The sequence below is a fragment of the Syngnathus scovelli genome, chromosome 8 (assembly GCF_024217435.2).
Source record: "Syngnathus scovelli strain Florida chromosome 8, RoL_Ssco_1.2, whole genome shotgun sequence".
In the NCBI taxonomy this organism is placed as follows: domain Eukaryota; kingdom Metazoa; phylum Chordata; class Actinopteri; order Syngnathiformes; family Syngnathidae; genus Syngnathus; species Syngnathus scovelli.
Genome location: NC_090854.1, coordinates 11,822,076 through 11,848,234, shown reverse-complemented (window position 1 = coordinate 11,848,234; position 26,159 = coordinate 11,822,076). Strand labels below are relative to the sequence as shown.

Genomic DNA, 26,159 nt, shown 5'->3' with positions numbered 1-26,159 from the left:
TCCAACAGAAGGGATGCGTCTCTCTGTTCCCATCTTCCTTCTGCTGTGGGTTAAAGCCCTGACATTGAAAAACCTTAGTTATTCCGTCCCAGAGGAGCAAGGACCCGGCACTGTCATAGGTAATATCGCGAAAGACGGCGGATATGGGACCCTGGAGAGAGGGAAAAAATCCAACTTCAGAGTGCTGGAGAATTCCGCACCACACCTGGTGGACGTCGACCCGGAGAGTGGACTTATTTTCACCAAACAAAGGATTGACAGGGAGACGTTATGCAGGCGGAACCCAAAGTGCCAGCTCTCCATGGAGGTGTTCGCCAATGATAAGGAAATATGCATGATCAAGATCGACATACAGGACATCAATGACAACTTGCCCAGTTTCCCCTCAGATCACATTAACATCGACATCTCGGAGAATGCAGCGGCGGGAACACGCTTCCCTCTGACTATTGCACATGACTTGGATACCGGGGAGAACGGGATCAAGACTTATCAGGTCACCAGAGATGATTACAATACATTCTCGCTGGATTTAAAAGTAAGAGGGGACGGGACCATTTATCCAGAGCTGGTGGTTCAGCGACCTCTGGATCGGGAAGACCAGAGCCATCACACCCTCCTCCTCACCGCCATCGATGGGGGGGAGTATCCGAGATCAGGCTCCATGCAAATCAATGTCAGGGTGACTGATTCGAATGACAATAGCCCCATTTTTGAGAAATCCTCCTATGTGCTGGAACTGACGGAGAATTCCCCGCCTGGAAAAATACTCATAGATTTGAACGCCACCGACCATGATGAGGGAAGCAACGGACAGGTGGTTTACTCTTTCACGGGATATGCATCTGAGCGAATACAAGATTTGTTCTCGATAGATCCCAATAGCGGAGTCATAAAAGTCCAGGGGGAAATTGATTTTGAGGAGAATCCCATCATAGAATTTGATGTGCAAGCCAAGGATCTCGGGCCGAACCCCATACCGGGCCATGCGAAAATTACTGTCAAAGTGCTTGACAAAAATGACAACTCACCAATAATCAGTTTTGTTTCTGTGAGGCAGGGTGCCATCAGTGAGGCGGCACCCTCTGAATCTGTCATCGCGCTTGTCAGAGTGACGGATAAAGATTCCGGACGAAATGGCCAGCTCCAGTGCCGCGTGCTGGGGAACGTTCCTTTCCGACTGCAGGAGAACAATGACAATTTTTACACGCTGCTCACCGACAGGCCTTTGGACCGGGAGACCAAGGACGAATATAACGTCACGATCATGGCCAGAGACAACGGAATCCCCTCTTTGAACTACACCAAGTCGTTCACTGTGAAAATCTTGGACGAGAACGACAATGCGCCTCGCTTCACAAAAGTCGTTTATGTGCTACAGGTGCCCGAGAACAACATTCCGGGCGAGTATCTGGGCTCCGTGCTGGCCCATGACCCGGACGTAGGCCGCAACGGCACTGTAACCTACTCCATCATGCCCTCGCATATCGGCGAGGTGTCCGTTTATACGTACGTTTCTGTTAACCCCACAAATGGAGCCATATACGCATCACGCTCTTTTAACTATGAGCAAACCAAATCATTTGAGTTCAAAGTTCAGGCTAAAGACGGAGGCTCCCCTCACATGGAGAGCACCGCCACCGTCAGGGTCAACATCCTTGACGTCAACGACAATCTCCCAGTGATCATTTTACCGCTCCTTCAAAATGACACGGCGGAAATCCCAGTGCCTCGGAACGTGGGTATCGGCTACATCGTGGCTACGGTGAAAGCGGTGGACCACGACCACGGAGACAGTGGACACTTGACGTACGAGATCACAGAGGGGAATGATGACCACCTGTTTGACATGGATCCTATAAGAGGCGAAGTTAGGACAACCCACGCCCTGTGGGAAGAAGTCTCTCCCACGGTTGAGCTGGTGGTTAAGGTAACCGACCACGGCAAACCGCCCTTATCCGCTGTGGCTAAGCTGGTCATCAAGGCCAATACGGAAGCGGCATCAGGTGGCGGCGGCGGCTCTGGAGTGAGCGGCGAGCAGCAGCACTGGGATGTATCCCTGCCTCTCATCGTTACCCTCTGCATTATCTCTGTCATGCTCTTAGCCGTCATGACGGCCATCGCCGTCAAGTCCAAGCATCAAGATAAAGAGAGCGGGAATTATAACTGCCGCATGCCCGAGTACTCCAATCCTCCGGTGGGGAAGGGCAAGAAGAAGCGGATCAACAAGAGTGACATCATGCTGGTGCAAAGCGAGATGGAGGAGAGAGATTCGGCAAGCCGCATGAATGTGGTGAGCAGCCCCTCGCTCATAACTTCGCCTATATGCTTCGACTACCAGAGCCCCCTGCCGCTCACGCTGCCCAGATCCGAGGTCATGTATCTGAAGACAACACCGAACAGCCTGACGGTACCGAGGGCAGGCTGCCACTCCAGCTTTGCCGGGCTAAGCACAGACACGCCGGCAAACAGGATGTCAGTGATACAGGTAAGACGCTGCTGATCTGTGCTCTCTGCTTAGCTGCAAAACCATTATCACTTCAGCTTGCTCGCTTAAGGCAAACACTTTGCAAATGAAGCATGATATGACAACTTTGTTTTAGTTGGCAGTTTACTAATAAGGGTAATGTTTTATCCACATTTGTTCTCTCGCAAAGTGCTCGCCTGCAGGCCACGTAATGAGGAAACGCTGTCTCGCGCACGCGCTCATTCCGTGCGGGAATAGGCAAACAGTGGGAGTCTTGAACAAGGCCACTGTGACCCCCAGCAGATCCTGGGCTGTGGAGAGAAAACAAAACCCAGCCTGAGATGCTGGAGCAGACAGGTGTTTGAGCAGCTTGTCCGATCGCATTACCCAACCGGTGTGCGCCAGACAGTGAGATGCACACGGCGTAACCCCAACAATCGCATTTTTCCATCCCAAATATGGGTCAGATCTGCCAAGCCTCATCCGGAGTTGGCACGAAGCGGCCCTATATGACAGGCTTTTCCGAGCCTCGCCAGCTAACATGCTAATTGGCCAGCACGGTCTTGTTGAATTGTGAGCCCGTACACCATGTAAATATCTGGGTCAGTCTCACATTTGGAGACGGTAGCACAGATGACAAGGCCTGGCGCTGTCACCAGTCGCTGTGCTACGTGGGTGTGATCAACACAAACACATTATTCTCAAGATGATGGGAAAAGGGCACTAATGAAAGCACTTGTGCTTTCCTTTCTATGTCTTGCCAAAGACGCACATATGGTCACAACGGCGTCCCGTTCTAACCGTGTCCTCGTCACTGCCAGGTGATGCAATAAAACCCATTTGATAACAACATCGTGCAAAATCCAGTACCCAACCCATACCAGAGGCAACGGGACAGGGGCTGTAAAGTTTGACAGCTGACACTCACGCTTCCCGTCGTGTTGTTTTGAAAACAATGTGTATGTCCAACAAGTGTTCTCGCAGAAGAAGCCGGGGCTGACTTCAGTCATTGAAGCGTTTGATGGCAGGATGCCGTATCGGTGTGTGAAAGTGCTGTAATATCCCGCTTCACTGGGTTCTGTGTAAAAAGCAAAAGCGGCTTAATGTCAAATTTTCTCTTATGGCTCTGGTTGTAGGCTTTCATATAACTGGCGTATAACTGATATCACCATGTGTCACTAGAGATGTCTTTACCACAACATAGAGTTTGCAGAGTAGAAACGGCATCAGTAAAGCTGAAGGTTACAGTGATCTGTATAGAATAATGCTGCTGGAGAAAAAAAGTTAACGCACATTCCAACATTGAAAGAAAGTGTTCTAACCTTCAGTGACTGACATGAGAATAAAACTAACTTTCAGAGAGTAAGTCATGACACAGCATTTTTTTCATTCATTCGTATCTTGGAAGAAAACCATGTCCAATGTGTTACGATTTATCAGTAATTGACCAAGGCGTTACCTAGCGAAAGGAATGAAATAATTGAGTTGCTCAGAACTGAAGCTTATAAATATCAGTAGGAGTTGACGTAGGCAAAACTTACAAAAATGAAAGAAATTAATTACTTGAGTCACTCATATAAATGTCAGATGAAAGCCCGTTTCAGGCGGGCATCAGTTTATTACTGTTGCGACATAGAAAGTTTCAAGGTGACGGCGCAAGATAGGCTCAGTTACTGCCTTACTTACTGATTTTATTTGATTGTTTTATATTCAAAGCCTAGCTGAAGAAGTGTCTTTTGTGCACCGTAAGCATGATTTTACTATTGCGTAGATTACATAGAATAGATTACAAGTCGACTACGGTAAATTACGATTTATATACGGATTTGTCAAAGCCGAAACTTATTCATGAACCAAGGACCACCTAAGATGGTTACAAGATTAAAAGAAACTCAAAAATCAATATTGAATTCCGTTACACAATACAAGTATTACGGTGTCCATATTTCCTCCCCACCACGAACAATGCTGCTGAATAAGAAACAAGGTTAGCACCAGAGAGTCTGGTGTGGCGTTTATGGGCAAGTTTACGCCCCAAAATTATACGGCAAAAAAAAAAAAATGTCCGTGAGGTTTTAAAAGGATGTTTGGGAAAACAATCCCAAACTTATGCATGTGTATTTTGAATGTCCAAACACACCAGACAGGGAGGCACAAGTGAGCGGCAGTACTGAAAGTACCTCAAAAGCCATTTAGTGGCGTTTTCACAGAACGGCGACCCGCAAAAAAGGCAGCTTAATCGCAGTTTGAACAGGCTGTGTCAAAGAGGCTCCACAGATCATTTCAATCCACGCCTGTGTCTAATGTCATCAGTGAACAGTGTGAAGCGCTTTTATTATTTTTTTGGGGGAGGAATAAAAACACAATTTTTATTGTCATTTCCAGACAGAAAACTTCCCCTCCGAGCCCAATTATGCTGGCAGCAGGCAGCCGTTTGTTCAAAGGTAAGAGCTCACATGCAGACACTTCCTGACCGCGTCTTTTGCGCTCCTTCATCCCTGTATCAAGCTCGCCTGGCAATCAAACACCAGTCCTCACACAGTAAGAATGGAAAGTTATATGCCGCCCCTCCTCTGTCCTTTTCCTGCCGCAGTTCTACATTTAAGGATGCAGAACGAGCAAGCCTCCGAGACAGTGGCCATGGTGATAGTGACCAGGCTGATAGTGACCAGGATACTAATCGAGGCTCCCAGTGTGACACGTCTGGCAGGGAGGCCCTCAAGATGAAAGCCACGTCAGTTAATGGTCAGCCTTTCGAGCAGGGTGAGTGGACTCGACGTCGTCAAGATGCCCGGGCGCTCTCCTGCGGCGCACCGTTGTTTATATTTTATGCGCAGAGACTCGTTTAAGCGCCGCTCCGCCTGCCGTTGGGCACCACCGAGGTAGACAAACGTTTAACATGCAGGTGGTAAATCTACAATGTTTTTTTTTTTCGGGCGGGGGGGTTGAGATTGCGGCTGCTGCTGGGTTTACATGGCAGGCGCCTTGAGCTGGTGTCGCAGAGTGCCAGGTAAAAACGAGCTTTAAAGGGGATACTTTGAAAGGATAAAAGGGTGCAATGTGTGAAGGTGGAATGTTCAAACATCCCGCGTCTGATTTTGGCATCAAACAAACTCATATGCATGGCAAAGTGTTCGTCTGCCTGCGTCTCTTTTGATCAGGCCTCCATTTGAACACGCTTCACGCATGCCTTGACTTAACATGACAGCGTGACAGACGCTCACAGGTATTTGTGGCAGCTGTGCTTCCACCTTTCGCCCCTCAAAAGTGCTTCTAAGTTATTATTGGTGGGCTTTACGACTAAAAATAGGAATATTAAAGTTTAATTATGACTGAAATGACTGCCAAGAGTGCAATCGCAGATGATTGCCAAGCTGCTGCGACCCACCCGACCTGCTCGGGATTGATATATTTAGCGTGAGTGGAGACAAACAGCAAATATGAGAGCCAGCCTCGCAGGTGAGATAAAGGCTAACGGCGGGCTGGAGCGAGGAGGCGATGGCTTTCATTTGCTGCTATGAGCCTTGGAGGAGAACGGCTCTGGTCATCTGCTCCCTATGCGCTACTTTCCACACCATTTACATTGCTATGAACCGCCTGTACGCGGGCAGGCTCGGGAGGGCACAGACAGAAACACTCTGGTGGTTGCCAGAGGGAGAGAAAAGTGAGCCAGCGAGATTGTGAACCACCCCCCCACCGTCCCCCTCCCTCCCTTGTGCGAGCACTGTGGGGAATTATGGCAGACCACACTTGTCTCCGTAGGAGGTGTAAATTCAATCACAATTTTTGCAGCACATTTCCTAAACGCGATTCAGTGCCGAGTTCTAAGGCCAATCACACACACAGATATTGAAAGAGATGTCTCGCACATTGGCGCCGACGGAATATTTACATGCACTACGGCGCCGCCCGAGGAATTTCATATATACGGCTGTATATGAAAGATAAGGGCAACGCAAAGAGGTGGTGCATCGTGTTGCGTTTATTAATGGAGGGCCTTGATCCCGCTTTTCCTTTTTGCAGGTTCAAAAGGTAAACATTGATCAGATTATAGATGCCCAAGTGTAAGAATTTACCGTAGTTTTCAGGCCAAACTTCAGTCAAACTAAATCTGATTAGTCTGAGTTTTGAATTCCTGTAAATAAAAATAGAACTCCATCCTTCCATTCATCCGAAATTTAAGTTTTGGCTGACACAACTGTTAGGCTAAGGTGCTAAAAAGTATTTTACAAATAGATGGCATCGGGTGAAATTGATTAGCAACATGTATATAATACAGATAACGGAATCAAAATTCCTAAATGCATCATTGTATCGTGCGTGCTGTCATATTATTTTAAATGAATAAGTTACCAAAACAAAAACCTTCATTATATCTGTCATATACAACTTCCTGCTAAATTGCAATGTGTTGATTGGTTGACACCTGATGATGTCATTCACCCCCATTTACCGTTATATATTTTATGTCAAAGATGCATATTAACTGGGATGGCTAGCAGTGAATGACATTTATAAAGTGTGTCATTTTTTTGCACTGGGATTGACTTGGAAAATGTTCTCCCCAAAAAACAGAGACAAGTTTTTTTTTTTTGCTCGGGCACAAAAAGCTTGCGGTGTTAAGTAGTATTGCTTTTATATCTTTACCTTTGCCATCCCTCCAGTCTCCTGGCTGCTTTGATACAGGTAATATATGCACCTGTGAAGCTCCTGCTATCATGCGCCCAGAATATTTATTACTTCTCGCAGATGCCAGATGCAGTGTGGGTGTTGCTAGGCGTTTTCTCAGTCTCTTTCTAATGGGCGTCCACGTTCGTTGGTTGTCCGCTATTAGCCAATCAGATCTAAAAGATTGAAATGCTTACTTCATGTGAGCATGAAAGTGAATGTACAATTTTGCCACGCGATGTTCAATTTTTTTCGTATTTTATTCAGAGATGAATTAAAGAATGAGTAAAGAAGCTAATGGCAGAAACGATAGATGAAAGCGTCCTGGCTTCATCGTGACCTTCCTACTTTTAATCAAAGGCGTTATAAATCTGAGCTGTGATTTATGTGCCAAAATGCAGTTGATTATTTATTAATGTACTGCGTGCCCATAAAAAAAAATAACATGATTAATTTAGGAGGGATAAAAAATAAACATGTCCCCGCTTTTGTTGTTCCAAAAAAAAAGAATTATGTGACACAATGAGTTACACGAGTCCAAGTCGAAGAGAACAATGGCAATACCTCCGTGTGATTTCCTGGAGCTTCCAAAACAGGCACATCTCTTCATCAGTATAATCTGCAAGCTTCTTTTCAGTGCTGATGGCTGCTATGGAAATAAGCGCGGCATCTTCCTGTCTCGCTTATCATTCTGCCCTCATGTATCTACACAAAAAAAGAAATAAGATAATCATTCCATCTATGTGGAAGAGGAATGGAGAAACAAATAGCACAGAAGCATAATCAGACAGTGTGGATGCTTCAAAGCCGAGCACTCAAAATATCTACAAGTGTGGCTTTGCCAAATCAAAGCAATGTTTTAGTCTGTCCTTTTGATGTAAAATGCATTTTGAGCTCACATGAATTTTCTCTTGATCTCAGTCACATAATATGTAATGTGGCAGGTAGGGGGAATCAAAGACTGGTCATTTTAGTGTCGATGGAGCTTCGGGTTCGTTTTGTAACAGAACGGGGGTGGGGGGGGGGCTGTATCTCTTACAAATTGTGTCTCTTACAATTTGTAGGAGTCACTCAAAACTGAGATTAGTAACCAAAGAGTTTAAATTACACTTGAACACAATGTGGCCTGGGAAGCAAAGTTAACCGTGGTAAAAAGAAGTTAGCAGGTTTTAGTGTACGGCTAATTCCCAAATCTAAGTATTTATGGCAGTCTGGCAAAAAAAAAAAAAAAGAATTGGGTGACGCCATGCATCAAATGATCCAGCATTTATTTCTGTTTGTGGTGAAGAAAAAGTTCCAAATAAACACTTAAGTGTTACGACTAAATTAAAAGAAAACATATATTTCATGAAGGGACAAATATTGGGCTTGTCGATAATACTTATTTTATTCATGTCAGCTTTTGATGTGAGTGCAGGCCGGGAGTAACAACTTTGTTGTGCAAGGCAATAATTACCTACTTGACACTTGAACAAGCAAGTATAGAGAAGCACTTTGTGGCTTAAAATTTCCAAAAGAAGTCAAAAATAACAGAGGGGATAATTATAGCAATTGTTCGCGCCATCTGTTGGTCATTGCGAGCTCGAGGCTGATGTTTTTTGATTACCGCATTTAAATCAAAGTGATGGAGGACTCAACATTCACACGGACATGTTTGGCTCATTTCGACAAAAAAACTGAAGTGGACTATAAAGGTCATAAATGCTCAATACTTAGAGAGTGAGTCAAGCTTTTACTTCCCAACACACAAATGCATTAGGAACATTCCACATTCTCCACTACATAAAAACATCAAGTTAAAATGATCAATTGTGTTATTTATTTTTTATTTTTACAAAGAAGGAAGAAATGAGACTATCGAGCTGTTCCAAAATAGTACTAGTGTTATTCTCAAATCTTTGCTGGGTAAACAAAACAATGCTTGAATATTTTGCACCGAATAAAAAACTGAAAATAATCATTTGTTAAATTTTGAAGTTTCTAAGTAGACGGTACAAAACATCATTTGTATGATAACTTGGAACACGGTGTGCACACTGCGATTTGAAATGTTAAAAAATAGTCAAAACCAATTAGGGACCAAAAGTGATGCCAAAAGCAACACGAACAAACAAAGCTGGGCTTCTGAAATTCTGAGAATGGGCCAACATAATTCCGAGTATCGCTCCGTACACTGCACATCCAATCAAATTTGAAATCAGCGCTCAATTAAGAGCAGGGATTTAAAACAATTCAGACAGAGAATTAAAACAGGAAGAGGATAGCTGTGGGTGTGTGTTTTTTTTAACAATTCGAAACCTAATTTCAAAGGTTTGCAATACTTGTTGCAACCTCGAAGTGCACTTTTTAGTCAAGACGCTATCTTGTAAGCAGCCCCCGAGGCTTGAGAATTCCGCGTATTTCGCTGTCCCTAGACCGACAACTGCTTGCATTCCTGAAAGGGAGCTCGGCACTTGAAGCTTCACATCTTGCTGTCAGGCGTGTGGATTCTTTTTGTTTGTGGGCGCTTCCCATCCCGGCAAACTGGAGGTTGGAAGTTTCCTTTTGATAAGAAAAACTCAAGCGGATGCTTCCACATCAGGGTCTCGGTTTCATTCATTATACTTCAAGTGTCTCCATTCATAGTTGGAGGAGGGCCTTTGTGAGTAAACGACATAATTTCCAGCAATTAATTGATCATTACGGCCATATTAAAGCAGGCAGGCGAGCAGCAGGAAGAATAACTTTGTGCTTTCTAGTCGGAATGAGTCACTTCATTTTTACGTTATGGACCCCAAACAAACACAACTGTTATGGAATGCTTGTTTTGGCAAGACATTTGTGCAAACATTTGTAACACGTTGCCTCAAACCACTAATACTTATTGCAGCGGCGTCAAATAAATGTTGATTGCGGCGTAATTGCTGCAATAACAAGTGGCTCATTCCCGTGCGCTTAGTTGGTTCGCCATCCAGCACTAGCAGAGTCACGTGTGAGGAATACGAACGAAGAACGACATCAATTTTCAACGTTAGATTAGATCAGTGGGCTTTTTGCTTGCAGACACATAAGCATTCATTCATTATTCATTCATTATCTATAGCTTGGCGCTGTTACTTTTCAACCCGAATCTTTGCGGGAGTCTTCGGTCAATCGCAAGGCTGATATATCGGGACAGACAACGAGTCGCACTTCAGCCTGCAGGTAAACTGCATTCGGCAATTAACCTGACATGTTGTTTTTTTCGGGCCATGGAAAAGAGATACACGCAGACACTCAAAGGCTGTTGGAGGCAACACGTGGGGTGGGGACGGAGGGGGGGTTTAAAAAGCAATATCCACCATTAAATATGAAATTCATGCCGCAAGTTGATATGTTTTGAAGGTAATTGTTTTTCACTTAGTGCTAATTTCCACCAGTAACTATTCGGCTACTGAATTAAATAATTGTTTTTTTTCCCAGCATTTCATGTTTCCATGCATGCAAATGAGGTCATTTAGTGGCAAGGACGGGTCATTATCTACGACACGTCTAATAAGGAGTGAAATGAAAAATGGCCAGGAAATGCAAATAAGGAGCTGATTATGATGCAATAAAGTCTTAAGGGAAAAAAAAGGTTATGCTAATGGTTGTGCCACAAATGGTAATGCCAAACTCCAATTTGTCCTTGACTCTCATTTTGAAGGAATTTCAAATGACTTGACACAAATTTCTTTAATGCTCCTTATGAGAATGGCATGATAAATCTATCCATGCATTCATCCATCATCATCCATCCATCATCCATATGTCATCCATCTGTAATCCATCTATCCACCCGTCATCCACCCGTCATCCTCCCGTCATCCACCCGTCATCCATCCATCCACCCGTCATCCACCCGTCATCCACCTGTCATCCACCTGTCATCCATCCATCCATCCATCCATCCATCCATCCATCCATCCATCCATCCATCCATCCATCCATCCATCCATCCATCCATCCATCCATCCATCCATCCATCCATCCATCCATCCATCCATCCATCCACAAGAATTAGATAGATGGAACCTCTTTTTACTCTTTATCAAAATGTGACATGTTAGGCACGTCTTTGATGTGACTTGCATTTTTCTCCTCAATATTTTATTCGTTTTCCATCTACATATTAACGGTGGTTCAATCAATAGGCACACATTACTTATTCTCTGCTTGATTAAGAGGGTTGAGATGAAAAATGATGCAATAACCTCTAAGGTTAGGTTAACGATTGTACCACAAATGGTAATTCCAAGCTGTCCTTGAATCTGTTTTAATGAATTAACTGAAATTGATGTTGACACATTTTTGAGAGGTTATGCGTGCGAGTCTTTGCTGATGCAACTCACACAGTTACCGTACTTGTTTTTGCTGCTTCTGCATCAGAAAAAGAAATGCTTCCCCTGCACCACAAGCACATTTTCCAGGAAACACCTACGCAGGTTGTGATGGGGAGGGGGAAAAAAGACCTTCATGAATTCTATGAATCACTCTCAACTGTTGCATTGACCCGCAGTGGGAAGAAAAAATAAATAATAAATACGATGCTCATGTGTTTTATTGCATATCATCATTTTGATGTGGTATCATGCGGGAGACTGTGAAATGCAAAATTTCCAAGCTCCAATTCTGTAGCTGTACCGTAAAAAGCAATTGAATTTTGAACATTTCTAGTAATGTGCCGTATACATTTGAATGTTGTATTTTGAATCAGTGAAACTAAAAGATATAATAATTTACATTTTGTCCCCTTTTGTTTCAATGTGGCATCATGAAAGGGTGAGGCGGTGGAGGGGGGGTCATTGACCCACAAGGAGAAAAATATAAAGGTCTTAAGTAGCTTAATGAGGAAAAATTTCACCAAGATTCATAATTTATTCACTCTACACATTTTATTTAGCTCATTTTGAGTAACGTATAGTAGATATTCTACTGTATACTTTGTTATGTCCTGATTTTTTTCCCCTGGAATGCTTTTAGTATTGATAGTCATCCCTCGCCAAATGCTGGTAGTCTCGATGGAACCCGGCGGGACCAAGTAACAAATGTTAAACTGTTTTTGCAGAACAAGACAAATCAGTCCACTGCACCGATGAGTGTCGTGCACTGGGACACTCTGACAGATGCTGGATGCCAAAGTTACGGATCGGAAGCCAAGCAGACAGCGGCGATAATCGCACCAACCTTTTCATCCCCGTGGGAATGGATGCCATGGTAGAGACAGAGATTTATGGCACCATCAGCCGCGGCAGTCGCAAAACCCTCAGTACCTTCGGGAAGGAGCAGCGGGACGGCACCGTCCTCGTGGCCAACGTCAAGCCCTACTTAAAGTCGCAGCGCGCGCCTTGCCTGCCCCTGCAGGAGAGTCCGCCGGCGCCCGGAAGCCCCACCAAGAGCGGGCCGGCCCTGGACTCGGCCGAGCGAGAGGTGAAGGAGGAGCGGGAGGGGGGCTCAGACAGCAGTGCCTACGGCCCGCCGGACGGCCAGTGCTCCCCGCTGCACACCGCGCTGGAGGAGCCCTCCTACCTGACCCGCGAGCTCCGCCCCAAGGCGCTGTCCAGCAGCCTCATTCACAGTGCCGTCATCAGCCAGGAGTGCGGCGTGTCCGAGTACGAGCAGCGGGACTCGGGGAACTAACGCGGCGGCCAACGCCCGCAAGTGTGTGATTGGGGCCCATTTGGGGTTTTTTCTTGTTTGTTTCTTTGGGGTCCAAACATTGTATAACCAAAAATCATCTGCTTTGTGTCTTTCTTTGTTTGTTTTTTTTTACTCGATGACTTGTAGGGATGGGCAACTGAGTGCTTTTCCTTGATTGATGATGGCGAAAAATAATGATCAATTAATCGATTAATTTTTTTTTTTTAATAGAATCTCTTTCTGAATGTTCTGGACTACTGTTGCCATGCCAGTGTTCTAGGGGAGAATTTGGGCCATGCAAGGACGTAGCCAACGTCACATGGTACTACTTGAGGCATTTAACGGGAGCAGTTCAAGGAATCAGAATATTGTTGAAAAGTTCATTATTGTAGTTCATAAAGTTACAGGATGACAATAGCTGAGAGCTAAAGTAAATCCAAAACTCAACATCTCAAGAAATTAAAATACAGTATTATTGCGGGAGGTCTGCTGAAAATGATTATAATTTAGGGGTCCTGATCATGACTACCCAAAAGGTAGACCTGTTTCGACACAAAATTGGGTGGATATATCTCACAACAGAATTTTCTTTAGCTCGAAGCTATAATCCTCCAAATTCTAATTAAAAATATCATGAAATATAATATTTCAACCTGTGTGTAGTGAGTCTATACATCACATGATTTGCATATTTTGAATGAACCTACTGAAATACTGTTCCACAATATTCCAATTGATTGAGATGCACCTGAAATCAAGCCCGAGTCAACAGCTGCTTGCGGAAGTGTACGCCAAGCAGTTTTGCCGCAACCGCTTCAATCGATCGATTGCACTCAATAGACCGCGACGATTAATTAATCGATGAATTGATTACCGGCCCATCCCAAGTGACTCGTTGTGTTTCGGTGAAAATCGTGTCCTTGACTCTTTGCTGTGAAGGTTTGCGGGCCAATCAGTGCTCACCTGACTTCAAGTGTTTCCATGGTGTACTGTACTTGTCAATTAGATGTCTGTATTTTACATATTTCAAGCGCCAATTTTGTGTGGCTGTTGGAACAAACTTGCTACTGTTAAGCTATTGAGTCCTGTCTGCTTTTGTACGGTGAAGCTCTCTGTCTCCATTAAGTGTTTGAAGGAACGTCACTTTGAAAACTTAAAGGCCGACCGCATACATATCAGTGGCGTTACAAAAGTGAAGTGTCTTATGAACTGTGACGGTGGTGCAACAGGGGACGCCCCTTTTCATGAAACCATTCGGAGGTTCCGATGAAACAATTTTTTAAGAATGTATTTGTAATTTGATCGTCGTCCTCTCTGCTGTTTGTGTGAAAATAAGCTGGGCTTACACGTGAATGTGGGCTACTGTACTGTACTTGTGTATTTTATTAAATTTGTATACACTGTGTGCATGGAAGGACGTTGTTTTTCCAACCAATGATGACTTCCGAAGCTGTCGTGTTCATATACGAGAGATGTTAAAGCAACAGTATGACTTTTTTTGTTTATTTGTGTGATGGTAAAACATCTGCTCTTGGGCTCTCCCTTCAAGTGCAGAATGTAATTTTGCTTTGACTGTTATGAATACAAATCAACAGTGAAAATGGTTGGTTTTCTGATTCAAAAAAGTTATCAAAAACTTACAATACAAAATACATTTAAAATGCAATCTTTTGAAAAATGATGGAAAAGTCCACAGTCTAATCACTTGAGCAGCAAATTTAGCTTTTTAGGCAACCTTTTAAGCGATGCGGCTGAAACCAACCGAACTGTAACGCAGCATGCGGGGTTCAGCAACTACTTTTCACGGCTGACGGTCGGCAATAGGTTTTGCTGTGATTCAAAATGTAAATCTCTGGTTCATGTCACAGATGTAACCGCCAGTGATAAATGTACTAGGATTCACACACAAAAAAAAAAAGAAATGTACAAACAAAAGTATGGCCAATCCACATCTCCCAAACAATTCTTGTAGTATGTGTCCAACAAAAAGCAGTAAAGTTGCAACTCCACAAAGACATGATAATATTTCATTGAACATCTTTTACAAGCTTCTATTTTAAAGTACAAATACCGCATGGTGTTGCTTTAACAACAAGATGAATAACCCTGCAACTGTTCCAATAATAGCAATGCACTGTGGCAGCAGATGTATTTTGGAGGGATCGAATCTCGAAGCTTGTTGGAGGAGCTCGGTGTGCCCCCCTTCCCATTATTTTTTGTCACTGCTCTCTATATTTTTAACTACAAATAAAAAAAAAAAAACATGCACTGTACATTAGTGCATCCCATCACAAGGTGAGTTGACTCACTCTCTGATGCGTCCCGCCAAATGGCGTCACGTAGTGTCGGCGATGCTAATTCAAAGACAGCGGAGCTTGAGGCGTCAGTATATTTTCTGTTACATTATTTATTTTAAACATCTCAAACAGACATGTGAGTGTGATAAAAATATAAATAAATAAATAACACTCAACTGCTATGAGACTTTTCTTCCCTCTCTTCCTCCTAGAGAACAACTCTGAGACCGTGGAGCAAATTAAATTTTAATAATCCCCGTGGGGGGTAAAATGGGTCATTGCAGCGGCAAACAACCGAACAAATAATGCATTAAGTGTTAACACTTGTAAATACAAAATTGAGATAATTTGATTAGTGGGGGGGGGGACATCCGCAATGACTTCCTATTCACGAGCCCCCCGTGGCACTAAATATGTAAAATTTTACCGACGGGAACAATATGTCCATCAATTGCTCCAAAATGCTCATTAAAAAAAAGGAGCAAATTGCACGACATGGTTCAAGGAAGACAATTTGTACAACGGATAGTAACTCGGCATCATGTATAAAGATAGCCGCACAATATTAGCATTTGGGTTAATGAGCTATCAAGAGAAAAACATTATTTAAAAGGCAACAAGTACGTTGCTTAACTGTTGATTTGCTTGACGGATTCAGGTAAGAGTACCGATCGGCTGCTTCATTCTTATCTGTTCAAAATAATAAATCATTGTGAATGGTCTCCATACATGTGTTACCATGATTAGTCTTTGAGGAGGAAAAGGTACTATTTGAATTCTTGGTCGGTTTGGGTGTACCTCATTAATACAAGGCTCACGTTGCCGATTGATGCCATGTACGCACACACCTGCACAGTGCGCACACGCATGAAAAAAAGACCACTGAATATACTCTGAATATTTCATGTTACCAAACAAGAAGAACGATTACAGATGAATGCCAGTTTAGTAGTGTTGAGGTTTCTTGCAGTTACTATGTGCAAGAAGAAAACCATATAACATTTAACGTTTGTAATACAAACAGGCAGTACAAAGACCCTCTTGTGATTGCTGTTATTGTGATTTTTTTTTTTCGTATGTGCAGGTGAACTGTGTTCTTGTTACCAACTGACACGCCCACAGCATTTGAAAGTGCGGATTTTTCACGATCTGAGCACCTCATTTCATGCACTTGCCTTTTTTATTTATTTATTTATTCAGATTTGGCTTCTCTGTGGCGTGCCAAATTCACAAGGTCTTTAATTATTTATTATTATGATTCATTTTGTGTTGCCTCTGCCCATTGTTAACACCTGTTTGGTTTTCCATGTGCACTCGAGGGGGGCATGTGGGTCATTTGGAGACTTATTGGTTAAGGATAACTCGGAAAATACATGTGAATGGAATTTAGGCATCCAGACACGCAGTGAAAACGCAGCCTTGGATGTGACTTTCAGCAAAATGGAGAATGAAAGAGTGGGCGCGTGTGACAAAAGGCCTTGGTCGGCATACATAAAACATTCGGTCCATCCATCCGATGGTTGATTCCCTTTTTGGAGATAACCTGCTTCGCGAAGGAGGCTGCAGACGAACGACATGGGACATAAACATCGGCAGGACTGGGGGAATTCTGCTCTAAAATTCTGGACCAGAACCAATTCATTTGCTTTACAGAGCCTATGAAGAGCGACTAAGTCTAAGCGCGGCTGCATGTTTACACAGATGGATCGGGCAAATATAGCAGTGATTTCTACTTTTTATCTTAACATTGAAAGCTCTTGTTTCTTGGTGTGGAATCTGGGAATTTTTGTAGCTCACTTTCAACGGTCAGCACTTTGAGAACGTGTATTTGCATCCATGTTTGCGCGCAAGCTGGCGGAAAACCGAATCCTGTCATCTACTGAGCACAGACTCTAAGTGCGACTCTCGCTTTCCTCCTCGGGTAAAACACATTAATTTGGATTTTGATTTGCATTTGTTTTGCTGCCGCTATTGACACAATTCCAGACCTAGATGTCTCATCTCAGCAGGCAAGCTCTGATGAGCTCATCTGCATAAGTTGAAATAGTCTCGGAGAAGGAGATTGCGTGGGTCACGGCAACTCATCCCATTGAAATACAAACACGGCATCATTTCATGTGGATCAGTCCCGAGGTTTGAGATCACGGGGGAATGTCGGCAGACAGGTGAGAGGAATGTCAAGTAGACGAGGGCTCAACAATTTTCCTTTTTCCGTGTGTGTGCGCCACACTTAGCCCTCACGTTGTCTTAAACTCCATCTCACTGAGGCAGTTTGAACCTCCACTTCTGCCATAATTAAGAAGAATTGGCTTTGGAATAAACCTTTTTCCCTTGATTACACAGAGCTCTGGTACAGAAAAGTGCTCCGGCATGGAGCAGAATGCAGATTAGAGACTAGTGCGCTGCGTTTGGATGAATGCGACTTGTCTCTCAGATTGATGACAGTCGCGGTGAAAAGGAATTATAGACAATGAAAGTGATCGGCGTAATACCCCCCATTCTTCCACATTTTACATACACAAGCCATCTTTTCAGATGGAAATGAAACAAGGAGAGCGCCGTTTCATTTGTGCCAAATTGACACGCTCACCCCGCTCACTTAAGCTTTTAATTCAATAATTCAACAACACGGCCGATTAAGAGCTCGTTTTCCACCTTTCGCCGACGCTGGGCACATCAACGCGACGATATGGAGAGGGTCATTTTCATTTGGACTGAGGGATGTCATTGAACGCGGCGGCGTGCCTGCCCTCAGGGGGTCGAATGTTAAAATGACAGAATCTTTTTATGTTTTGGATCTCAAAGCAAACAAAGAGCTTGTTTATGCCCATGGTTCTTAAACCCTCCGGGGGTTGGCGAGCCGTGATCTCTGATATATTCCCGCTTTCACACTGCCTGTAAAAGCTGGCATTTTGCCCACACTGTCTCTATTTGGAATAAACCACAACAAACTGTGTTGAAGTGGAAGCAGCGATTTTCCGGCGTAGGAAGTAACATCAGAGCCGTAACGGCCGTAACTGCTTACTGTTGTGTTGAAAGCAGTTGTTGCTGTCTGATGAATATTTTATACGTCACACTAGATGTTGGTGAATACAGTGCCGAGTACTGCGTTATTTTCTGAAAGCGCATATAACTGCAACAATATATCGCTTTTGCTGGGTTCTACGAAAAAGGCACCGCACATGAAACCATTGATACACCAAACATGTTTAGTTTCAGCAAGACCACGATTGCGGTGGCCATCGGGAATTTCGTGAGAGTCCAGTTACGTTTTTGAACATGACAGTTGGTGTTTAGATGTTTGGACTTTGAGCACAACCTTTTTTGTTGTTTTTCTAATCCCAGTATGTGTCTTTTAGTGAACTGACTGACTGGTGCTATTGAATGGGATCCAACCAATGAAACTGAAAATAATCGTCTGACAGTTGTGCTACTAACGTGATCCAATATGATTCGGCTTCAGATTTATTAGATTTGACAAAATGCCCAAATCTGGGTGAAACCACAATTTCTGCAAAACCAAGGATCTAGAAGAAGTAATCATTGGCGTATAAATCACCAAGATATAAATCCCCTAGATTTTATTGCAGCCATAAAACCTTAAATCGCGCGCCGGTAAAATGACAAAAATTGAGTTATCCCAGTCTTCACACTTAATTCTGATGGGACTTCAGCTTTTGCAGGTTCCAGGTCATATTAATGTCTTAACATGTACTTAACAACATTGAAAAATTGTCCTTAAAAAAAGATGATAGATTCGGCACTTGGTGTATTGTTTCTTTATGGATCTCTATCCTAGTAGGAAAACTGCTGGGATGCACATTGCAGTGTTTTAAAATCCATTTTCAAATAATGGAGATTATATAAACTATGATTGTGGCCTAAAGTCAGCTGGAACAGGCTGCAGCTCACCCGGGACATTAATGAGGACGAGTTCTGCAGAAAACTTATGTACGGATCGCAAATTAAACCCAATTAATTGAGTTGATTAATGAGTTCCTTTTACGTATATTTGTACAACCTGTTAGAAAAACACATTAGAAAAAGCAGTTCGCTCTTTTGACACTAACCGACAAAACACCTTTGAATGACAAAGGTGTCTGAATCACAACATGATGTTAATGGGTATTTCATGAAAGGAATTAGCTGTCATTTAATTACTTCAGCCCAAGGGAGGTTTGAGTTTGATGTTCGGGGAAAGTACACAAGGAAGGAACTGATAGTATTGTGTCGTCTGTGTGATATGAAATGACAGCCAGAGGGCGGTTAGTACATATTTGATCAACAAAGAAGGTGGGGGTGAGGGTGGGGGGGAGCATATGAATATGTGACATCAGCTGTCAAGCCACCACTACAAGTGCACTCAAGAGGACAGACCGCCGCCAAGGCCAGTGGCTTGGATAAAACCGCCTCAAAATCCACCACGTTAATAAATATTACCCCAAATATGCCCGATCTTGTGTCTCTTAAAGGTCAACTTCATCTTTCATTAGAAATAACCCTCCCCGCGATCTGCTCTGTGCTTTGGATCTGTTCCACAACGCGACAGCTTCTTTCTCGCGCTGATAAATGTAAGTAAAAGGGGCCTCGGGAGGTGTAATGTGATTCTGTTGACAGACAGCGGTGATACTGACGCCGACATAAGCCCAATAACCACTTGTGTTATGTTTCATGCAAATAGGCAGCTCGATTTAACATAAAGGAGCACCAGTGGTGATCCAGTTCAGCCTCAGGCAACGATGCAACAAACATTAGCCAGCCAGCGATCATTATGACCAATGTGAAAACTCCGAGTCAGTTCTCCAGCAACAATACTTTTTTTTCCACCGTTGTTCAATCTGGGAGCTATACTTTGTAGGTAACAGCATAACAAAGTTGTTCAAATGACCTTGAAGTTGATGCTATTTCTAAAAATCATTTTCATCTACACTGATTATGTTATTGAGTTCTCACTGTGATTATCAATAATGATTTTTTAAGGTCAGAAAATGGCTCAATTTACAATATATACCGAACAGTCTTGTAATCTTTAGAGATGATGCCATTGTGAATAAAGATAATGCTAATCAGATGTATGTTGTTAAAAAATGTCTGTATTGATTTTCACATCTGATATAAAATAATATCTGACATAATACTATTATATGAAACTGTAGAATCTTCAAAATCATGAATAGACTTTGACGTCATGCTCCGCCCAATTGAAAAGGCTACTTTCAAATGAGGCTAGTAAGGTTTTGTCAAAATACAAGGCATGAAATTTGCCCAAAAACTAAAATGTTGAATTTTGACATGTGACCCAATTTTGTGTCAATCAGTCAAACTGATGTTTAGGGCAATTTTGTCTGGTCAAGGGTCACGACTTGGAGCATTAGGAACCAATCAAATACATTTTAACCAGGCTTGAAGAATTGGTCAGTTTTCCAGCACATTGAGGAAAAAAAAAATGTTATTAGCGAGAAGAAGAGTAATTCCAAAACGGCCATCATTCTCAGATCCTAATTATGAAGTATTTCTGCAAATAAATTGTTCAACTGTATTTCCACAAGGATTAGTAGATGTAGCGAAAACCCCATTAAAAGTAAATTTAGCATCAAATCATGAAGCCGCCACTCCAGATTGTAACGACAACTGCTCTGGAGATTTTTGGCATAGGCCTTTATACAAACATACAAACAACATTGACGGAGGTGGTGAGAATACTTATTAGAATTCAGAAAGACACTCTTCGATTGTGAACAGCTGGTGTTCTTTGCCCATGATTTATACACACCTCACACACACACACACACGCACACGCACACACACACACCTCACACACACACACATTGAACTTGCAGTCAGAGCGAGATGGTTCTGATGGTAATTTCTTTTTCTCTTTTTTTTTCCAATGGTGCACCTGGAAAGCAACTCACAAAGAAATACAATCTTCTCTTTTAGAGCAAAATTGACCCTTTGTGACATAATGGGAAAAGTCATTTTGATAATGAGACAGGTTTTGGATGTAACGTCAAGCTAACAATCATGTGGGGATATGTAATTTCCCTCAAATGAGCTCACCATGCATGTCTTCTCGATGGTTTCATTACCGGCTACAGTACATTTTCACCCCATCACCGATCAGCTAAATGCATAACAAACTAATCACCAGCTCAAAATGCATGCAGATGTAACATGTGACCTGCTTTTGTTTAATTTTTTATTGGTGTCACTTTGCAAAAAAAGCAAATAAGCCCTGTGATTAGTATAGTAGGAGTTGTTGGATAAAATGTTAATCAGAAGTGAGAGGATGCCATCATCCATATTGTGATGCTTCCACATTTGCATTATAATATCGACCCTACAAGTCTCATGGTGTTCCTTCAACGCTGAACTATTTAAATGACTAAAATGGACAACTCGTTTTTACGCTGGCCTTGCCTTTAAACGTCGACTAATGGTGGCTTGCTACTTTCATTTGGTTAAACTTTTATTACCATGTAGAAGAGGACATACTGTAATATCGCATAACTGAGGATTGATAAAATCGATAGCTTAGCTTATTCGCTTTTTGCATTAGCGAACAACTATTTACTATTTGCATTTGTGACAGCGTCGCTCTGGCATTATGGGGTACGTGAGCATGCCTTTAATTACTATTGCTGTGATACGTAGCAATCTGGGCAAGAGTGCATGTACCATGTGTTCACATTAAATGTTATGAATGAGCAGCTTTATTTTTTCCCGTGACAATATATGAATGTTTATTCAATCGCTAGGTAAATAAAATAACGTCGTGGAGCGCATTCAGTCAGTGTCAACTCGGAGAATCTACTCACACGCTTTCGCATTCAAGGCTATGCAGAACAGACACAACAAAGACCACTTTAAAGTCCAAGGTCAAAGCCTGGCTGTGTAAAACGTCTAGAATCTACCATGTGGCGCGATTGCCTAGTAAAACGTCCAGAATCTACCATGTGGCGGGATAAATCTGCCACAAAAAAAAAAAAAAGAGTTCCTACTTTAGATGCTCACTTGGCTCCAGCTAAATTCTTGCTCATTTTGGTGATGTCTCACATAGTCCAAATTTGTATCAATTTCTTTCTTTGATTATTTCAACATTACTCAGAAGCAAGTTAAAATTGGAAGCTCCCCGTTTGAATACACCGCGTTCGTTTCCAACCCGGCAGGTGAAACTTACAAAATGGTTTCAATGTCACGTTTTTGAGGCAACCGCTCCGATTTAATTATTTAAATATTTTAAGCTAAAGTTAAGATGTGTCCATTTTCCTTCAATCCATTTACATGCAGTGCACAAAATGTGACCCTTGCCTTTAATTCATCACAGTTGTGATCACAGCACGCAAACACCATTAGTGACACGGTGGAACGGTGGGCGGCTTTCCAGCTCCCGGCCAACATTCTCACTAGCTTCTATCTGTCTATTACGTTCAATTGTTAGCAGAGTTTCACAAAGCTAATTGTAAGAGATGCACAATAGAGATTGCTGTTGAACTGAATTAACAAACTCAGTGACATGGAGACAATGTATTTCTATTTGATAATGTGCAGTTTGGATTCAAAGCTGCTGGGGAGTATAATGCTTTTTTTAACCGACCTCACTTCATTTGATACACCTGTCTAATGAAAACCAATGTAATAGCTGCCAATTTAATTCAGAGGCACTCCGTAGTAGTACTTGACCAAAGTGTCAAAAAACTAACGTCGCAGGTATCTTGATAGACAAGTTTATTTTTTTAAATAGAGCTTGTATTGTTTAATTTGCATTGTATTGTATATAATATGATCAAATGAATGTAAAGAAATAAACCGATCTTATAAAGTCGGATTACTGTATACCTGGACAAGCAGGAAATTACAGTGGCTAAATTGTGTGCCTTTTAAGGGGCGTGGCCTAATGACTGACATCAGCAACATGGCCCTTGTCAGCATTTGGAAGTATGTCTTGGTCTACTGTAGCGAGTTTTTTCATTTTGTACTTTTAACTGTGTACTGTTAACACAGCTGAATGTGTATCGGCAATTGTTACTCATCTGTTTTTTATTTGAGTTCAGTCAAAAAGTGGCAAGTGTAATTGCACAACCACTACAGTAGGTGGCAATATTTTCTATTTCCGAAAATTTGGTTTGTAATTTGTAATTCACATCTTTTCTGTGATGGACTAAAACATTTTGAATAAAGTTGTTTGTTGTAAGTTGGTGTACATTTATTTTATTGTTTTGTTGTCTTTAGCAAACCCATAATTTTCTAGACAAATGACACCATCAACAAAAAATAAACAGGAAGCACTCATTTGAACACAGTCAAACCTATGTACTAGAACTGGTCAATTTATTCTATTTGCAATATAATTGTGACATGACAAAATTTGCTAATAGAAATGCTGTAATTTGTCTAGTCATTGGGAGCAGATTGCAAGGCTGCCGAGCAGGTTGCGCTAAAAGCCTGCTGCACAGTGCCGTGCTGGGTGCGTGTAATTTTCAGTGATTGTTCTGTCTCACTAGACCTTGAGGTGATTATGTAACGTTCTTTTTCATCTCACGTAGTAAAAAAAATATAGTCGCCGTGTGCTACTTGAGTAGTGAACAATTAAAATGCATCCTTGGGTCAAATGATTTGGAAAAGTTGTCAGCGGTCACGTAGTAAGAGGATAAATTTGTTTGTATGTGGTTGGATATTGCGTCATTTGATTTCACGAATGAAACTGAATTAAGATTCATTAATTCCTTGCATTTGTTAAACTAGGAAAGGGACATTGGGAACAAAGCATACTAAATGACAATATTGAGGGGAAAAATTTAAGGTTATTGTTAGAATTTTTCAAATCTTTAATTTACCTAATAAGCATATTTTTGGAATGGGAGAGGAAGCTGCAAACAAGATAAATTCATCTGACAAAAGTTACGAAATATGGAGCGAGATATTTTGTTTGTCTGTTAGTTCTCAGACAACTGGCTCTTGGAAAACGACATAAGTAATAGTCACACGCCTCTACCATTTGTTGTGAAAAAAGTAAATACATTCTTGTTACCAAAGGGATGTTGCCGCAAAAATCTAATGCAGCGCACAAGGTCTCCTGACTAAGACGGCAGCTGCTCATTATAGTTACTTGGAACACAGCATTGGGCAATAAGCCACATGCTTCTTCACTAAAGATAAAAATCAGTATTCAAGCATATGTAGCAGTATTTTCAGGTAAATTAACCCTGGAAAGTCTTCTCGTTTGCTATTTGCTGACCAATTTTTGTGCATATATGAACTTTCCCCAATGAAAATCTCCAATGAAATTGAGTAATCCTGCTAACTGACGAGCAGGATTCAAAGCCTTACTTAGTGTGTTTCGGTTTTAACCCTCATCAACTGTCAAAAAGTCATTTTCATAACATAAATGAAATGACTCAAGAGTGTCAATCAAAAGTGGCCGCGATTGTCTTTGTTACAGCGACGTTTGTGATGGCGCTCCGGGTGGCCGCTAAGCGTATTTCCACTTTGAACACTCTGACAGGCCAGACAGTTTGATTCAATTTTTTTCACATTGTCCTGCAACTATTCTTGGTGGAGTCTGACACTCGGTCGTCACTCTAAACCCTCGGCAGTTAACAATCCTTTTATTGACTCCCGTCGAACAAAAAGCTCCCAAACTACACACGCATTTTATTTAGATTTCTCGTTCAAAAGTGGCTCTCCTCTGGGAGGGGTTCAGATGCATGCCAATCTGTCGATCATGAATAATGTTTACAGCGTTGAAGGGGGCCGAGGCGGCAGGACTTCACACAAGTTTCATCCGCTTTTTTATCATGTGCTACTGGGTCATGACACACTTTCCTTGCCTTTGAATTGGGCAAAAATAGTCCACCGCTTGCCTATTTCCCTCAGACAAAGTGGGCCATTAGATGCATAAAGCGGAGACGCTAAGACATTCTGTCATGTTTAAATATCTCGGGTCTCCAAAAGTGTCACCTTTTAAGCGCTTTGTCTCCGTGTCACAAACAAGCTGGAAAACTTATGGGGCGAGAAAGAGAGAGAGGAAAGTTTGCAACTCAAGGTTAAAACGCAAAAAATAACCGGTGCAGTTTTGGATGATTTAAACGTTTGGCAAAAGAACGTTTGGCGAAAATTTGCGACTTTGGACAAACCGAATCTGAACGTGTATTTTTTATTTTTTTACCAGCTGTGGAAAATGTTTACCCCTCAGTGGGGAAGGGGCTTCAAAAATTCCAATTCAATATAACGCATGTTTGCTTATATCATGCTTGATTGTCCGGATAAATATTAAAGTTATCAACAGACTTTGGTGTTAATTAGCGCCGCTTTATTGACTAATCACTTGCTAGTCTGTTCAGCAAACCTTGCTAATGTTTACACTCTTGAGAAGAGACTGATATCGGTTTATGGTGACATTTTTGTACGAGTGAAAAATTCTCACACACATACAAACACACACAGACATTGTTTACAAACCCTTTCAACTGATTGAGACCAGAGGAAGCAAACTATTGATATAAAAGCACTTGGTGAATCACTTTTGAAATGTCAGACAAGCTCTTCCAAAGACATTCATCATATATGTAAGAATGCCCTCAAAGTGTTGTTTCCATTCCTTGGGAAGTGTGCGTCCATCTCAATTCATTGCCCGCATCAACATTTGGGGGGAACAAATGGTGCAGCACTGCAGTGATGAGAGAAAAAAAAAAAAACTCTCGGCTGGTCAATTATTAAAGAGCATTGTTTCTCTGAGCGATGTTGTCAGAGACTGAAGCCCAAAAGAAAACACCATGCTATTTATTTTTTAGTTAAGTTCTGCAGCACGGTTCCCCAGCAGTAAAGCGAGCATAAATGATGCATGCGTGCATAGCTGCTCTCGTGTCTTTCGGCTGATTAAAACATCTCCTTAATGATTGCTTACGTGGGGGATGTCACAGCAGCCCCACCGCATGAGGGGGACCGCTAATAATAAAAACGACAGGTGTTGACGTGTCATTTGTGTTATCACTGCAAACGGTAATTATTATTTTAAGTGAACATCAAACAATTCCGCTCTGTCGTTATCCAAACCACTTTTCTTTTGTTGACAAGAATTTATTTAATTC

The 26,159-nt window shown here is 42.2% G+C and overlaps 2 protein-coding genes across 5 annotated transcripts in view; one reads left to right on the top strand and one right to left on the bottom strand.

Annotated features, from left to right (window-relative positions):
- The window catches only part of LOC125973627 (FAST kinase domain-containing protein 5, mitochondrial), a 133,388-nt gene that overhangs the window by 54,687 nt on the left and 52,542 nt on the right, over positions 1 to 26,159 (bottom strand). For all 4 annotated transcript variants that reach the window (XR_007483243.1, XR_011087236.1, XR_011087233.1 and 1 more), the window contains one exon: positions 7,700 to 7,840. The gene's annotated coding sequence lies outside the window, so the exon portion shown is untranslated. The remainder of the gene's footprint in view (positions 1 to 7,699; positions 7,841 to 26,159) is intronic.
- LOC125973617 (protocadherin-17) lies at positions 14 to 14,177 on the top strand. The gene is made up of 4 exons (XM_049727996.2): positions 14 to 2,488; positions 4,853 to 4,911; positions 5,061 to 5,230; positions 12,201 to 14,177. Exons 1-4 carry the CDS (start codon positions 14 to 16, stop codon positions 12,770 to 12,772), a joined length of 3,276 nt encoding a protein of 1,091 aa, XP_049583953.1. The 3' UTR covers positions 12,773 to 14,177.

Coding starts and splice junctions, on each gene's coding strand:
- LOC125973617 (XM_049727996.2), top strand. CDS start 14: ATGCGTCTCTCTGTTCCCATCTTCCTTCTGCTGTGGGTTAAAGCCCTG. Junction 2,489..4,852: donor ACAGGATGTCAGTGATACAG/GTAAGACGCTGC, acceptor TGTCATTTCCAG/ACAGAAAACTTCCCCTCCGA. Junction 4,912..5,060: donor AGGCAGCCGTTTGTTCAAAG/GTAAGAGCTCAC, acceptor TTCCTGCCGCAG/TTCTACATTTAAGGATGCAG.